We start from the raw sequence: 15,062 nt of genomic DNA, 5'->3' as shown, positions 1-15,062 counted from the left end.
GGGGGGGGGGAATAAAAGAGGTGGACTAGACACTGAAACCACATAACTAGTCAAAAAGAAGGGAGAGAGCCCATTAAGCACAAAAATACCTCGACAGTGAAAAATTTTAAAAAGCAATCCACAAGTCAAGAGTTGGACAGTTACCTAGCTCAAGGAGATCCTCTCAATGATTGTCTGATCCTTGCCCACTTTGACTGCTTGGCTTCTGGTTGTGGATCTTAGAGAGGAGACTAGCTGCGAATAATAGAGTTGCCTGGTAGCGTTCGTTCTTGTCAACCTCCGATTCTGATCCCTCCTGTGCTGACCCATAAAGTGCAGACTGCAATTGCTGCATTTGAGTTGCAAGCCCCATGCCAGAGGCACCAGGCATGCCAGCTTGTGGCTGGGAAACATTAGCACCATGAGTCTGGTTGGTCAATGATGCAAGATTTGTTTGTTGTTGAGGAACAGATGAACCATAATGTCCTACGGCATCTGTGGCATGAGCTATCCCGGAAGCACTGGCAGCATCTTGATGCCTTCCAAGCTGAAGCTGCCGATCAATATGGGGCTGGGCTGAGAGCTGTGTACCTTGAGAATTGATGGTCGAGGGCAATGTCTGAGGAGGACCACCTTGTGCTTGCAGGTTGAGGTTGTGGTCTTGAATTTGGTTAAAACTAGTAGCCCCTTGAGAATAATGGCTAGGCGTGTTCAAGACTTGCGGATGAGCTTGGAGCTGTGGTAAAACCTGTGTTTGGTTGTTAAATTGGCTGGAAAACATGTGATCAGCAGCTTGACCAGGAGCTTGCTGGTCATATCTCCAAGATTGTTGCTGCACTTTACCAGGTCCAACAGCAACATCCGATGCAGGCATTCCAGCAGAAGCTCCTGCAGGCATGGTTGTTCCTTCCACACTTAGCAACTGGCTAGCTGGTAGAATCTTCACAAGGTTAGCAATAAGTTCAGGGGTCAAAGAGACGCCTGCTTGGGCTGGCGCTGCAGCATTGCTTTGGTGTACATAACTCGAGGGGTATGCAGCAGAATTACTTGGCTGCACAGTATTTGTTGCATATGCAGCAGTTAGAGAACCGTAATCTTTTGAAGGCAGCTTCATATCTTCTAGAGTAACCTGATTATAGTTCATCTGCGGAACCCTTTCCACGGAAGGCATTGCATCATAGGCAGCTTGAGAAGATGGCATCCGTGGTGCATCGACATACTGAGGTTGACTGGACTCTTGTGGCAAGGATGTGCCACTAGGCATATGATGTGCAAACTTTAGAACCACCCCATACAGACGTTTTGGACCAACAACTTTCAGAACCTTCGTAAGAAAGTCAGAAGGTGGCACCAAGAACAAAGTGGTTCCATTAGCAAATTTCGCAACCCCGGCCCGATCCTTTGAACCCAGGTAACCCAGGAACTCGGTGTATGAAGCAAAGTCCTTCTCGCTATTAGGCAAGAAGTACACAACGTTGAACCCAACAGCATCTGCGTAGTGTTTGGTCAACATGTCTAGTCCCGTTCTCGCGGAGCAATTGACTACCTCAGGGCTGCAGAAAGAAACATGGAAGGAGTTAAGAATATATTACATCTACAAGTAATACGGTGCATGCAACTGAATGAAGAAAAAACAATAAGATGTCGTATATATTAGTTCCAAATTAGTTTAACAAAGATGAATGTTATTAAAGAAGAAAGCTTATCATGGAACTTCAATTAGCCAAAGAAAATCAAACATATGCCAGTGCTAACAGCTTTCCTTGACAGAATCCCCCCACCCCTCCAGGCCCCCATAGGTTAGAAAAATTGTAGATTGTAGAGACCATCAGTTGAAAAAATAAATTGGAAAGATGATTATTGACTGACATCAACAAGCTGAGAAATCTTGAAACAGCGTTAAATCATAAAGACAATCCCAAAAACTCATATCTCCTTCAAGAAGCAACAAGGTAAGTACAAATGATACTTACATCTCAAATTCTATACTTTCCCCGATAGGAACACAGCGAGCATGACACACAGGCGTTCCGCCCTTGGCAATAGTGCCATGCCATATATAATCATGCCCAGGAAGGCGCTGTCCAGGAGAAATTCTTGCATCTAGAGGGCTAACACTGTTATTTGCTTGACCGACTGTAACGGGACCAGAAGGAACATTGGTACCAAATGGACCCAATCCATATTGATCAGCTCTGTCACTTGTTCTTTTATGGGGATAAGAATTATCATATGCCCCATCAATCCTTGATCTCTTAGATTCTCTTTGAAGTTGGCTAGAATCAAATACATCCCGGCCAGGAATGGCAGATCTACTCGGTGGTTTCTGCACACCTGAAGGAGAAGAAAGCATCCCCGGTGTTGGAGATGCCGCCTTCCAGTTTGGGCCCCCCACAACATTATGAGGACTTGTATCTCGCAATTTACTGGCTACTGGCAAATCAGTATATTCTGGGCCTGAAATAGTAGGGTCAAATCTGCCTTGCATACCCAAAGGCCTAGCTGGGATTTCAGGACCATGAATACCAAAAGGTGGCAAACGTCCAGGTACATTAGAGGCCAACATAGGACGGTTATGGCCAAACATACCCATCTGTGCTGGTTGGAATGAATTTTCATTGGGATAAGAGTCAGTTGTTGGGCCTATAATTGAAGGATGATACTCTCTGCCAGGTGCAGGACCACTGCTATAATATTCAATTGTGATTCTCGGATCATTGAAAAGCTTGCCCTGCAAACCCTCTTTAGCACGCTGGGCTTCCTCCACACTTCTAAACTCAACCAATGAGAAATTTCTATCATAAAATGTTCTTATTCCATTGATCTCACCAAACAAAATCATAGCATTGTGTAGCATATCCTCGTCGACATGGACAGAAGGAGGATAACCTATAGACAAGATTTTACTAGGTTGTCCATGTCCTTGTCCCACTGGCAACTGAAATGGCTGCACAAAAGAGGAAAACAGAGTGAACATTAGGACTCACAAACATGCATACTTCATTCAAACTATAGAACCATGTTAACAGCCTATTTTTCCTTCATTTTTTTGGATATACCAAACAGTACAAAAGGAGGAAAGATGACAATCCCACACAACAAAGGACCCAAACATATCCTGTATTTCTAGACTCAAAACAACTTTTAAGAAAAGCATTGGAAATCTTTCAAAGACAAAGGAGCATTACATGTTGCCTTCTGAAGCCAGCATGCATAGGATCAGAGTAGTTCCTGGCAAAATCTTGAGGCATAAGCCGACTGTCAGGATGGCCAACGTTCCTATTGTGATACTGTCCATCCCTCATTTCCCGAAACTCCGGTCCTTGCTCCTGAAAGATTTAGGATACCATCATATTCATGGAAGCATGCAACATAAATATCCATAACTCAAAAAGAAGATTACTGGGTGAACCCAAACGTTGTGCTAGCAAGAAACAATCAATCAATCAACTACACGTCAACCCAAACTAGTTGGTTCCGGATATATGAGTCTTTTACATCCTTTTGTTTCAACTTATAAATCCTTTTGAATCTATTCAAGAACACATTCTATGTAGGCAAGCCCCATAGAAAGTATTCATAAACTTCATCATAATTAAATTATCCTAAGCTTGTTGACAATCTACCACGATCCTCCTCTCTTATTCAGACTTTGGACCTACTATAGTTTTGCTAAGCTTCCATGCGAGAGTTTAACAATCCATCTCTTAACTAAAAACTAATAATATACTTTCCTCTTCAATTCGGACTCTGATTCTTATCACCAAACTCTATATGCCTTGTGCCAGCAAGGTGTCTGTCGCGCAGAAGAATTTCTGTATAGACACCAAACCACATTTATCAAAGCTAAAACCAACATTCTTAAGGTTGACACATCTACTTCCATATCATAACACATTTTCCTCAACAAAATGTAGCACTGCAGAAAATGAATCAAATCTCTTTAGTAAGAGTAAACCTTTCTGTAGAGAAAAAAACTTACTCTTCTCGTAGGTTGTGACCTGAGATAATCCACACGAATCTGTTCGCCACCAAATTTTTTTCCATTCATGTTCTTCAGTGCTTCTGCTGCGTCTTCCAGTCTAGCAAAATCGATGTATGCGGTGTTGCGATCTCTGATGAACTTATATTCTTGAATTGTACCAAATCCCTTGAATTGATCTTCCAATTCTTCTTTTGACACAGACTTACTAATCCCTGCTACCCACAAACTTTTGCATGGCTTTGCCTGCAAACCAGACAGCATAACTGGTGTTAGACTAACTGCCTGACACAGTACAATAGACAATGAGAACCACAAGTAACAGACAGGTAACTAAAGAAATGCAAGAAGAATCATGCCGGGAAAATAAATCAGCACTTTGACTACTATTCCAAAAATCATAAAATGTTTTCAGTCATCAAGTGATGAGAGTTAAGGTACCCATAGTGGTAAAGGATCTACAAGTACTACAAAACACAACAATGATTCAACCAACAGGTGTAGAGTTATAGAAATTCCACATGAACACAGCGTCATAGTGCACATTTTACCATCAGTAAAAATGATGAAGGCATTAAGTACAAGGGAGCAGTCTCCTAGTTAATTTAATGAGAATATCCCAAAACAATTCTGTATCACATATACTTGCCAAAATCACAATCCCAAAGAACAAATGAACTCAAATTTATTTGTATGGACATGCCCTTTGTCTATTCCCAGTAAATATTGATTCATGACATCTATAGTTCAGTTTGAATCCTTCCCAAACTATCCATATACATATGCATCTTTTGCCAACCATTTCAAATTAATAAGCAGATCACTTAAGGATCCCGAGGGACCAGCTACCTCTGAAGCGGGATGCATTTAGTACATAAGGACATTAGGAAACACATGGAGATCCACACCTAATTTATCATAACCAGAAAAAGATATAGCCTCTTTTGAGGGATAAACATATTACATATCATTATTTAAAGCGAGAGAGAGCTCTCTAGTCATTAGAAGTGCATGTAATCCAACTAAAGTTGGTTTGATGACTAGTCCCAAGGAATGAGAAGTTGAACTTTTGGTACTAGGATGTTCATTCTTCGTATCTCTTAGCAAGTATTAGCTCTTGGTAATAGCTCATACCACCTTTTTGAATATACAGTTAGACAGACCTCTAGCAATCAGAATTTAAAAACTGCATCACCAGACACCCTCTACAGTCAAACACTCAAACTTAACACTGCTTTAAAGAGTCGGTTTGGATAAACTTATTTTAGGTGCTTTTAAGCCATAATAACTTTTATAAGCCCAACCAAACAGACTCTAAGTCCAATATGTATATGCAGAGACTCGTCAAATATGCATATAATTTGTTTTACTCCACACACGTTTATAACTGAATAGAGTATCTTAACTTTGCTTCAGGTGCCTATTTTCATGGAGGGCCTGGTTCTCTTTTATTCCCTAAGTAAATAGGTGACAAAACAGGGTCATTTTCAGAATATTCTGAAGTCTTGATCATACTTTTGGGAAGTGTTAAGAACCTCCTATACTTCATGTACAAAATGCTTATTCAATAATTCTTTTGATCAAGGGGATGCTTGCTTATACAATAATTTTCCATATGTTAACAAGTACCGCCTATACATTCACAGCATATAGTTCTCTCTTTGATTCTATTATTATTATTGTTATTTATATTTAATTTTATTTAATTCATTTTTATATAGGGATGGGGTACACGATATACCCATTGCATTGATAGGTGAAACTTTAGTCTATTCTGACCTGTATTTGACTTCCTTGATAATATATATACACATTTCTCTTGGAGAAACGACGAATTATTTCTCAAGTAGTCAATGGTTGCTAGAATAGAATTTGTATTAAAATTTTATATAAAATTTGAATCTTTTAGCCATATGCCTAAAAAATATTTCAACACATCAATTAACATTTTGAACACTTAAAAAAGGACTTGAAATCTAAGTCGCACAAGACTCTATCAATTAGACTTTATATATAAATTATAAATATCTATAATATTTAAGTTAAAACTGGGGTGAAACTCACGTTGCAATGTTAGGATGGTAGCGCATCAAATTTGGGGAAGCAAAAGGGTATTAATTGCAGATCGTGCTTCAAAGTTTGAAGCTGTATGTAACGTTCTAGAATTGATTTATTCACTGCCAGAACAATATACATCTACCATGTTAGGATCAAAAATTTTGATTTATTCATTGCCAGAACAATATACATCTACCATGTTAGGATCGAAATTTGAGCACGTTTCGCAGTCTAAATTTAAATATCTAAACTTTAAAAATCTGAGAAAAAATAGTTGAAGAAGATGACTTTTAGTACTATTATTACATCTCAGATCGCTACACGCCAATGAAGCTTTCAGCAGCATAAACTAAAATCAATCAGTGCAATCACTTTATCTGCAATCTCAAGAACAGTTTTTTTAATTTGTGTTCGGAACCATATTGGAGTCCGACTATTCCAGATTCACAGAAAGCATTCCCTACCAAAGGATTTTTTTGTTTTTTCATAAACAGGACTCAAACCCGAGACATCTTGAGCCGTGGATGAGGCAAGTGAACCACATCCTTTGTTGGTTCAAAACAATTAATTGTATTTTTTATTGAATTAGTTCTGTTCAATTAACAAGTTTAATATACAAATCACAATTATTTAGATCGATAGGTCGTTGGGAAGGAAATGAACACCATACGCATGGATCTCGCAAAGGTATTGAATACCAGACGCATATATGTTGCAAACTGTAGATTTTCAACTTTAATTTTCAGATATATGAAAAGAATACAATTGTACGTTTCTCTTCGTTCATCGCATACCATCCAAATCGATACGTTTCTCTATTTACGTAGAAATTCTGTGATACTCTTCTTCCTAATGTATTTTTTAATCTCTGTCTTCTATTTTTTCTACGCATCTACTTATAATCTCGCAGATCTGCGTAAGTCTGGTCTTTTTTATATGTTTTTTTTGTTTTGATTCTGAGAGTGCGAACTTTTTCTAGACGATAGAGTAAGGAGAAACACAAGGTTGAAAATTTTAGTAAATAAAATTAACAAGTAATTGATGAATAAACAACAAAAATCCATCCGAATGAGAATCAGAATAAACAGAAAATCAAAAACACAAACCGGCTTTGCGAATTCAATCCTAAGAGGATTTCCATGGAAGAGGGATCCCTGAAGCGCGTCTTTAGCCTCCTTAGAATCGTTGATGTTTTTGAAATAGAGAAAACCAAATCCGCGAGAAGAATAAGCGGTTACGCTATCAAGCTGTCCGTATTTCTGGAACAAAGACGTTAGATCTGCATCAGTAACATCTGGTGCTATATTACCAACCCATAGATTGTTCGACGGTATTTCTCCCGGCGGCGCCATAATTGAAACCCTAGAAAACTAATCAAACACGAAAACGATACCTAGAAAAAGTAGTAATAGATCGAGAAGAAGATAGATTATTGATTGAACGGAGAAGAAGAAGAAGAAGAAGCAAATTGAGGTTTGTGAATGGCGTTTAGGTTTTTTTTTCTTATCTTAAAAGAGGAGAAGGAGATGAAGAGGCGACGATTGAAATAAGGGGCTTTCGGTTGAAGACAAAAAGTTATACGTGGGTTACATGTGCTTGTAATTGTAAATAGACAGATTTAACCCTCTGCTTTGTCCTTTTTCTTTTTCTTTTTGGTTTTTCTTTTTGGTTTCTCTTTTATTTTTATTTATTTTATTTATTTTTTCGAGTCTAACACTATCAATTTTAATCTAAAATATTTTAAACGAAAAACTATGAAGAATAGCAAATATTTTAGCCTATAATAAGTCTTATGGCTACAGTCTATAACATTTTTGATTTTAAATGTCTCTAATTAGGATGGTTGCATAATTAAATATCATAAAGCAAATCATATTTATATTTCCGTTTATTTTTAATTTTCATAATTTCATTTTTTTTAGAGTTAAAAGTACAAAAATTTTCACTAAAGTATTTTATTGATATGCAAAAAATAGCAATTTACAGTACTTTTAGTATAATTTTTTAACATATAAATAAATTATTTAACGTATCAAACAAATTTGATTTTAAAAATTAATCAATTAATTTTTTTAAAAGATATAATATGACAAATAAAAATGAACCGACAGAAAATAAAATTGAGCAACCTCAAGGGGTACTTTTATCCTTTTCAATTTTTTATGCTAAAATAACTAATCTTTATATTATATTTCACCTCTACAAGAATAAACTATGTATGCTTGTCGAGTTAAGATCTCGAAATGTCATTCAACATTGAAAATTTTTATTTAGTAAAGTGATTAAACTTTATTTTATATCAGTAAAATCTCTTAACTTATGTTTTTAAATCAATAAAATCACTCAACTAAATTTATTATTCATTTATAAATATATAATATAATATTCTCCTTTTATCCACATGCAGTTAGACTCAAATTCATTCACAATTCTACCCATTAACCTAACTAAAAACCACACACTTCTTCAGCAATAACTAAAACCAAATTTTAATTTGCTCCCTTTTTCCTCTTCCATATTATTTACACGATATTTTTTCCTCTTTTGTTACAACCATATTTTATTCAGCTTATGATTTTACAAAGTTAGTAAATTTTTCAGTAGTAAAAATTCAAAATCTTGAAATACAAATCGATGAATATTGATTCATTAGTATAGATAACTGTCAATTTGTTCTGATAACGGGTTATGTAACATATTTTCGTTATTGTATGTGTCATTTCGAAATGGTTCGTCTATATCGACAGCTTAATTATGTAAAAATTTCTAAATTTGGGACTTCTTCAGTAATAACTAAAACCAGACTCAAGATGTACAGAGAAATTGCAGGAAGATGAACAGGGATTGGGTTTTTTTAATTGGGTCAATGGATAATATTGTGAATGAATTTGGGAATAATTGCATGTTAATCAATAAAAGTAAGTTTATATATTAGATTAATAATAAATTTAATTGAGTGATTTTAGTGAGATAAAATATATTTAATAACTTTGCTAAGACAACTTCCTTAAATTGAGTGATCTTTTGAGATATTAACTCTATACTTGTCCAACATACGAAACAACCCCTAACAATACCTTGAGTTCTTGCTGAATAGATGGGATGGGGTGTGGGAATGGGATTTTCTTGGATTTGCAGATTTTTATCTTTAATTGCAGGATTGAGAAAAATGGACATTATCTTTATTACAAAATACAGAATTATATCTCAATCTTGATGCACAAAAGAAATATTAGTAATTTGACAAAAGAAAAAAAAAAGAAAAAAGAAACAGCACTTGTCACTATAACATCTATAATGGGTCTAGTTTAACCAGGTTGAATCAAGACTGTTCAAGGCAACAATTGGACTCTCCACAAGCTAATTGTGAACATGAACAGGAATCAGGTATTCCATGACTGGTAGATGTACTATTCCTGTACAAAAAATGGTAAGGCACTACTTATCTTAACACATTTTCTGGGTCGTTTATGGCGCCAATTCCCATGACAACCTAAAAGTTATCCTTGGCACGGCGAATGGCTCCCAAGGCTTCTCCATCATCTGCAGTGGCTGGAATGTTCAGCAACTTCCGGATTTCTGTACTTGAAGTTCGAAGAAATGGATTACATAGCTTCTCTGCTTTCAGGGTTGTTGGAATCTAGCACCATAAATGAAATATTTAGCAAATATTGACTATTAACAGACTACCACACATGCTTTTATCTACGCAGTGTTTTGGTTAAAATGAACGAAGTCAATAACTTAATTCTAGATTCCTCAGTCTACGAGTTCTATGGTATAACTTTGGAAATTTTAGCGTCATCTTGGTGATGTCACTGGTTACCAATAAATCTTTTATCCAAGATATTATTGGGCACCTTAGCACACCAATGGGCAAAGGTGTAAGTTGAAAATATTTAACAGGGTCAAATACAAAACAACCAAGCATTCTCGTGACTCATACAAGTGTCCCTAAAGTTTTAAGGTTTAAAATTCAGGTCAAGTGAAAAATTGTTCTCATTACAGTTTTCAGCAAAATAAACTTACTGTTGGCAAGCCCTTCTTGCGAAGATTGGCAACATGTGCAGCATATGACTGCAATTCTTCATTTCCAGGTTCTATAGAAAGTGCAAACTTCGAATTACTCTGTTAAAAAACATGTCAAATAGTCAGGTCAGAAGATACTGTCAATGCTAGCACTGAGTTATCAACAAGCAACAGTTGTTCAAAACTCAATTTACCAATGTATACTCGTGGCCGCAGTAGACATTTGTATCGTCTGGTAAGGATGTGATCTTCCCAAGTGAAGAGAGCATCTGTAACATTAAGATGATAAGTATAAACAGGAACATATACTCTACTATTCATTACTTTTGGTTGGCAAGCTGTCCCTCTCAAAAATATTTTCTGCCCAACAGACATAGATCTGTTCAGATAGGTTGATGCATCATTTGTTCACATTTCAATTGCAGATCAGATAGCACTATAATGGGCAGAGTTTAACTTCTTCTTTCACAACCCGATCAATCTGCACCATAGGCAACAACTGCCTAGATAGGTAGAGATATTTCTTCCAATACAACCACATTTTAGGCTTGGCTAGCTCACAGCAAACCATGTATATGGTTCGGATAGGTTGTAAGCTTATTCCTAATAACCACACCTGCCAAAAATACCCTCCCTAGAACCATCAGTGCTTTTTCTCCATTTCTATCCCTTGGTGATTTGAACTCCCAACCACTTGGTTGGCAGAAGTGCTTTTACCATTACAGCATTTTGTCTTGTTATAGTGTGGATTACTCCATCCTATCACATTCTTTACATTAAACGAAGGTGCAATGACTTTTGGGTTTGATTACAATTAAATATGTTTCCATCTAGCAAATTAGCCTACCGTCAGTGTTTGAAGGCAATAGTAGAAACTAGAATACACGAACAAAAAAGGGGAAAATCAAAATGAAAATAACGGGTGAAAGTGAAACACATGGGTATCACAAAATGAAGAGAAACAGAAAAATCACAATACTGTAGGACAGCTAGTTGCTTCAAGTATTGTTTTGCTGATAAGCACTTTATGGCTCATGTATGCATTTTGTAAACATCACAGTGCTTATATAAGTCAAAATATGTCTAAGAGGGTGTCTGGATTGGTTTAGCTTATTTCAACTGTTTTTGGCATTAAAGCTCTTTATCTATTTATTGTGGTGTTTAGGAAAGATAAAAAGTGTTTTAAAGCACTTACTTTTAGGCCAAAGAAGTACAAAAATAAGTTAAAAGGCTAAAAGTTTCATACGACCAACTTATGAGATCTAGCTAATAAGTTATTTTTACAAAAGCCAATCCAAACACCCTCTAGACAATAAGTTGATCTTCCCAACTAATGTTTTTCATCTTACAAACACTTTTGCTTTGGCACGATCTTAACTATAAACAACAACATCATACCCAGTTTTATTGGGTCTGGTGAGGGCAGCATTTACGCAGAACTTACCCCTACCTTGTAGGGCTAGAAAGGTAGTTTCTTATATCCTCGGTTTAAATAAAGCATTTCCAAGCAGGTTGAAAAAGAAAAAACATATGTGGTTGTAGTAACAACAACGAAATAATGTGATATGGAGAACATTACACAAGATACAAAAGAAAGACCAGTAATGACAACAAAAATAATGCGATAACCTAAAGCACAAAACACGCAGGTGATAAACAAAATCAAAGAACCAAAAACATCGAGAAAGGTGCTAATACCACTAGTAAGAAAGAAGGTACAAGTACGACACCGATCCTATCCCTCGGGAAAGCGAGATATTGCTCAACAACCAACTTTCTACCCTAATTTGTTACCTCCAAACCCTCTTATTTTGAGGCATGTCCCTAATAAGCTCAAGAGGTGTCATGGCTTATGCAATCACTTCTCCCCAATCAGCCTACCTCTACCTCTCCTGATACCCGCCATTGTCAACCGCTCACACCTCCTCAATGGGGTATCTATATTTCTCCTCTTCACATTCCCAAACCATCTCACCGTCGCTTACCTCATCATGTCCAACACAAAGGCTACTCCTACCTTGTCCCAGATATCTTCATTCCAATTTTCTGTTAAAAAAAAGTCAAAATGGTAATGAATTCCACAACATTAACGATATGCTGGAGATATCCGAAAACTTGAGGATTAGGCAACAAAGACTAATCAATTACTATGATCCTAGCAGATCCTCTAACTGTTCAGCTTCTTCAACTTTTTCTTCATTACACAAAAATAGAAGGATATAATACAATTCCATTTGTTCTCATGAATAGGAATAAACTATCCTCAAAACATCTATTGTTTCTTTCTTTCCATATTGTCCATTATATACGGAGTGGGACAGTTCTCCGTCATTTCTTCGACTCTTGCTGCCTCCTCCTGATCCAGCAACTGAGAATCTGTTGTGTGCTTCCATATTTATTTTTTTTTGACAAAGGTAACAAGTTTTTGTATAAATCTTCAGCACTAAGGCTGGGGTCCCAAAAGTTTACATCACAGAACTACTTACAATTGAGTAGGCTCAGCAACTCAAAAAAAAGGAAAATCTACCTCTAGATCCTATCTCATCTTACAAGGAACCTACAATGTCTACAATCGCTACAGGATCATCTATAAATTCCGAACTACACCAATAGCAAAAAGTGATAATGCAGTTCGTTTTAATCCTATGCAGAGGACTGCTAACACTTTCAAAACATCTCGAATTTCTCTCCTTCCAAATGGTCCACCATATCACTGCTGGGACAATTTTCCATCTGTTTTTGTCCATGCTACCACTCCCCTCATAGTCTAGCTTACTAGAGCCTGACCTGCCCTTTTAGGCATAGTCCACCTTATGCCTCTGAAATTAGTAAACAAGTTCCATAGTTGGCTAACCACTTTACAGTGTAAAAACAGATGGTTGATTGTCTCTGCCTTTTGCTCACAAAAAAAACATCTTGGACACATTCGTATGCCCTTCTTCATGAGGTTTTCTTGCGTTAGAGCAGCCTCTTTCACTACCAGCCAAGTGAATACCGTCACTTTGTAGGGAATTTTTACTTCCATACAGTGTTTTGGGAGGCGAGAAGCGGAAAAAAGCGACGAGGGCTTGCTTCACAGAAGCAAGAAGCGCGAAGCGAAGCGCGCGCTTTTTTTAAAAAAAGCGACATTTAGTATAAAAATAAAAAAAATATTAAATAACTAAATAGAGGTAATATAGTCTTAGATTAAAAGAAAATAGTTAGTCAATAATACTCATAAGTCATAACATATAAAGCAAAAAATCAAAAACATAATTAAATCACAAAGACTCAAACTCCTATTCTTCAACAAGATCCTCAAACTCTTCAAGTGCCATAACCAAGGGTTATAATTGGTCATCATCTTCTTCATCATCAGAAGTGTCAAAAAATAAAAAAAAGAGCTGCTAGCATACACACTGATCACAAAATTAAAAAAAAAAAGAAAGCAAAAGAATTGAAAAAAACAGAGGAGGCAGTCAGTAATTGTGAACAGAAACAGAGCAGATCGCAGCAGAGATGAAGAGAAGAAGAGAAGAATAAGAAAAAACTACAGCAGTCGCATCGTGAAGAGAAAAGAAACTCACAGAGATGAAGCAAAGGCGAAGATTGTATATTTCAGGAGAAAAGGAACTCATAGAGATGAACTAATAAACATCGGTTAAAACTTACCTGCAGTCGCGGTCGAGGTGTGAAGAGAGACACAGTCTCAGGCGCGATCGTGAAGAGAGAAGAAGCGAAAGAAGAGTCGTGAAAGAAAAATTGAGTTATATTGTATATTTCAGATTTTTTTTAAAAAAAACTATTTTTTTTAAAAAAAAACCCTAATTGTCGCTTTTTTTATAAAAAGCGCGCTTTTGCGTTAGTGTCGCTTCTCGCTTCTTTATCTGAAGCGAGCGCCTTTTTCAGATCGCATCGCCTCAGGAGGAAGAAGCGCACTGGTGTCGCCTCGCTTTGAAGCGCGCTTTTTTGCGCTTTTCACAACACTGCTTCCATATACGCTTCCAAGGCAAGAAACTGATTTGAGATCCAGTCTGATTCAAACTCTTATAAGCAGAGCTGACTGTGAATAAACCGTTGTTATGGCACTTCCATCTGAGAGTATCATCTCCTTCCTTTGGTCCTGTATACTGATCTAAGGTGCCATAAAATTCAGCCAGTCTTTCCACTTCCCAATCTTGCATCAGTCTTCTATATGTTAGGTTCCACCCTTGAGGAGTCCATACTTCTTATAGAGTAGACTCCTGTTGCTGATTTAGTAGGTAAATATCTAGAAAAAGTTGCTTGAGACTGCCATTTCCTAACCAATCATCATCCCAAAACTTGATCTTCCTTCCACTCTTTACATTGAAGCTTGTTCTTTTAAAGAAAACATACCCCAAGTTTCTGATTGACCTCCACAAACTGATGCCATAAGCAAAGAAAACTTCTTTGGTCTTCCAGAAATCTTCCTTCTCATATTTTGCTTGGATCACCCTCACCCACAATGTCTGCTCTTCTTTAGGGAATCTCCACAGCCATTTCATAAGCAAGCTTTTGTTATGTTTTCTCAAATTTCTGATGCCTAAACCGCCCTGCTTTTTTGATATGATTACAGTCTTCCATTCAACTAAATGAAAACCTTTGTACTCCTTTTCTCCATTCCACAAAAAATTCCTCCTTATGGCATCAATTCTTTTCTCTACTTTAGCTGGAATAGGTAAAATTGTCTTCAAATAAGTTGGCAAGGCATCTAAGACTGAATTGATCAAAACTAATCTCCCTCCTCTTGACAAGTATTGTGCTTTCCATCTGGACAGTCTCTTTTCACATCTCTTCACATCTTTGACTTTGCTTTTTGCTCCTAGAGGCATCCCCAAATAGATAGTTGGCAACTACCCTATCTTTGATTCTATTCACCTCATTGATTGGGAAAATGTGACTTTTCCTCCAATTGATGTGCAGACCAGAAGTTGCTTCAAAAAGGATGAGTATTACCCTCAGAATCTTGAGTTGTTTCTCCTCTAGCTTCACATTGTTGAAACCCCCCCCCCCC

General features: G+C 36.9%; 2 protein-coding genes across 2 annotated transcripts in view; both read right to left on the bottom strand.

Moving 5' to 3' along the window:
* LOC107023291 (flowering time control protein FPA) overlaps nucleotides 1-7,578 on the bottom strand; it is an 11,232-nt gene extending 3,654 nt beyond the window's left edge. The window contains exons 1-5 of the mRNA XM_015223935.2: nucleotides 7,126-7,578; nucleotides 3,962-4,207; nucleotides 3,168-3,308; nucleotides 1,953-2,926; nucleotides 145-1,532 (exon numbers count right to left, since the gene is read on the bottom strand). Coding sequence (XP_015079421.1) covers nucleotides 164-1,532; nucleotides 1,953-2,926; nucleotides 3,168-3,308; nucleotides 3,962-4,207; nucleotides 7,126-7,371 — 2,976 coding nt within the window. The 5' untranslated portion in view covers nucleotides 7,372-7,578 and the 3' untranslated portion in view covers nucleotides 145-163. The remainder of the gene's footprint in view (nucleotides 1-144; nucleotides 1,533-1,952; nucleotides 2,927-3,167; nucleotides 3,309-3,961; nucleotides 4,208-7,125) is intronic.
* A 1,622-nt stretch (nucleotides 7,579-9,200) lies between these two features.
* Nucleotides 9,201-15,062, bottom strand: part of LOC107023351 (hydroxyacylglutathione hydrolase 2, mitochondrial) — a 12,029-nt gene continuing 6,167 nt past the window's right edge. Inside the window, exons 6-8 of the mRNA XM_015224022.2 lie at nucleotides 10,243-10,317; nucleotides 10,049-10,147; nucleotides 9,201-9,659 (exon numbers count right to left, since the gene is read on the bottom strand). Coding sequence (XP_015079508.1) covers nucleotides 9,513-9,659; nucleotides 10,049-10,147; nucleotides 10,243-10,317 — 321 coding nt within the window. The 3' untranslated portion in view covers nucleotides 9,201-9,512. The remainder of the gene's footprint in view (nucleotides 9,660-10,048; nucleotides 10,148-10,242; nucleotides 10,318-15,062) is intronic.

Source organism: Solanum pennellii, chromosome 6 (genome assembly GCF_001406875.1).
Source record: "Solanum pennellii chromosome 6, SPENNV200".
NCBI lineage: Eukaryota > Viridiplantae > Streptophyta > Magnoliopsida > Solanales > Solanaceae > Solanum > Solanum pennellii.
The sequence above is the reverse complement of the archived record's forward strand: the minus strand, read 5'-3'. Positions and strand labels throughout refer to the sequence as shown.